The sequence below is a fragment of the Herpailurus yagouaroundi genome, unplaced genomic scaffold (assembly GCF_014898765.1).
Source record: "Herpailurus yagouaroundi ecotype Mexico unplaced genomic scaffold, PumYag 141866, whole genome shotgun sequence".
Lineage (NCBI taxonomy): Eukaryota > Metazoa > Chordata > Mammalia > Carnivora > Felidae > Herpailurus > Herpailurus yagouaroundi.
Window position 1 is genome coordinate 1 of NW_024422353.1, and position 2,410 is coordinate 2,410.

General features: G+C 38.1%; 1 protein-coding gene across 1 annotated transcript; it reads right to left on the bottom strand.

Annotated features, from left to right (window-relative positions):
* Nucleotides 1-6: 6 nt before the first annotated feature.
* On the bottom strand, nucleotides 7-645 carry LOC121026575 (olfactory receptor 4F21-like; the record flags this gene model as incomplete). Its single annotated transcript, XM_040469383.1, has 1 exon — nucleotides 7-645. A coding segment is annotated over exon 1 (639 nt), but the record flags the coding sequence as incomplete, so codon positions are not given.
* Nucleotides 646-2,410: the final 1,765 nt, after the last annotated feature.

Consider the following 2,410-nt stretch of genomic DNA (forward strand, 5'->3'; position numbering starts at 1 on the left):
GATTAGCAGGAAGAAGGTGCCCATGCTCATGAAGCCACTGTTGGCAGTAACGATAAACTCAAACTTGGCCGCATCTGTGCATGCAAGTTTTATGATCTTAGGAAAGTCACAGTAAAAGCTGTCCACTTTATTAGGACCACAAAAAGGCAAGTTTATAACAAATAAAAACTGAGACATAGCATGGATCACCCCAGTTACCCATCCAGTGATTACAAATGAAACACATATTTTAGGGTTCATGATGTTCAGGTAGTGAAGAGGCTTACAGATTGCTGTGCACCTGTCAAATGCCATGGCGATGAGTAACACCATCTCCACTCCTCCTATGATGTGGATGAAGCATATCTGTGTCATACAACTTTGGAAAGAAATTACTTTGTATTCATTTAAGAGGTCTGTGATTATCTTTGGAACTGTAGTAGAGGAAAGACCCACATCAATGAGGGACAGGTTGGCCAGCAGGAAGTACATGGGAGAATGTAGGTGAGAATCAAAAATTACCAAAAACAAAATAAAAAGGTTTCCCAAGATGACCCCTAAATACAGCAAAGAACATATCAAAATAAGAAAAAGTTTTTTCTCCCAAGAGCAAGAAAGGGCCAGTAACACAATTTCAGTGACCACAGAGTCATTTAGTCCACCCATTGACGGGGACAGGAGAGCTGATTTTCAAGTGACCTGAGGATAAAAATTAAAAACAGTAAGCATCACGGGCAGAAAGATAGATTCCCTATTTGCCTTGCTAATTAGGTTAGATATAATTCACTGAGAGAAGAAAAATGAATTTGGAAGAAAGAAAGTTAACAGCAAATTTATTATGGAGAGGGGATATGTGGGGGCACCTGGGTGGCTCAATGGGTTAAGCATCTGACTTTAGCTCAGGTCATGATCTCGCAGTTCATGGGTTCAAGCTCTGTGCTCCAACGTCAGGCTCTGTGCTGCCAGCTTAGAGTCCTGTGCTGCCTGCTCAGAGCCTGGAGCCTGCTTCGGATTCTGTGTCCCCACCACCCTCTCAAAAATAAATAAACATTAAAATAATAAAGGGGATATGTGAGGAAAAAATGTGACTGTAAATTTTGCAGATAGAGCCAAAGGGGTTACTTTAATTTTCATCTCATACCTAAATCTTAAAAAAAAATTTTTTTCTCAAAGAATTCTAGATCATTTTCCTAACAATTGCCCTAAGTGTTCTTACACCACATAAATGTCAGCTTTTCTGTTGCACTCCCATTAATACTTTCATACTAATTCTCTATTCTCTTATCTGAACCTCTCTTAGCCCCTTAAAATTTCCCTTCTTCACTGGACTTATAGAGATGACCATGACAAAAGTATTTGAACATATCCCATCACTCCCTACATTGGGCTTTTTAAGTTTAAATGGAACTCAGATACACAGGCTTAATAATTTTAATGGTTTATTGCATGATTATCATATTAGTCCATGATCACTTTTAATAAACAAATTACTTAATGACAAGCTAAAAATAAAATAAAATATTGCATATCTGAGAGCAAAGAGGAATAAATGTAACCAAAATTAGTAAGTCTAATGATCACAGATAACAGATTCGAGTGTCTCCTATATTTAGGGAATTGTGGTAAGTACATTATTTCTTTCAAACCTCTCAATGACTAAAAGATAAATTCAATTTTATTATCCCCACTTCACAAATGAAACCACGCCTGGGAAGGATGAAGTGGCAAAGCCAGGACCGTATCAAGAGCTTTAGGACTTTAGAATGCATTCTTCTTATTTTTAATATAATTTATTGTCACATTGGCTTACATACAACACCCAGTGCTCATCCCAACAAGTGCCCTCCTCAGTGCCCATCACCCACTTTCCTCTCCCCCCATCAACCCTCAGTTTGTTCTTTATATTTAGGAGTCTCTTATGGTTTATGTCCCTCTCTCTCTGTTTGTAACTATTTTTCCCCCTTCCCTTCCCCCCCCCCTTAACTTCTGTTAAGTTTCTCAAGATCCACATATGATTGAAAACATATGATATCTGTCCTTCTCTGACTGACTTATTTCACTCAGCATAATACCTTCCAGTTCCATCCACGTTGCTGCAAATGGCATGATTTCATTCTTTCTCATTGCCAAGTAGTATTTCCATTGTATATATAAACCACATCTTCTTTATTCATCAGTTGATGGACATTTAGGCATTTTCCATAATTTGGCTATTGTTGAAAGTGCTGCTATAAACATTGGGGTACATGTGCCCCCTATGCATCAGCACTCCTATATCCCCTGGATAAATTCCTAGCAGTGCTATTGCTAGGTCATAGGATAATTTTATTTTTAATTTTTTGAGGAACCTCCACACTGTTTTCTAGAGTGGCTATACCATTTCAACAGCATTCCAAATATACTATAGTCCTTTTCAAGGGTCTAGATGCAT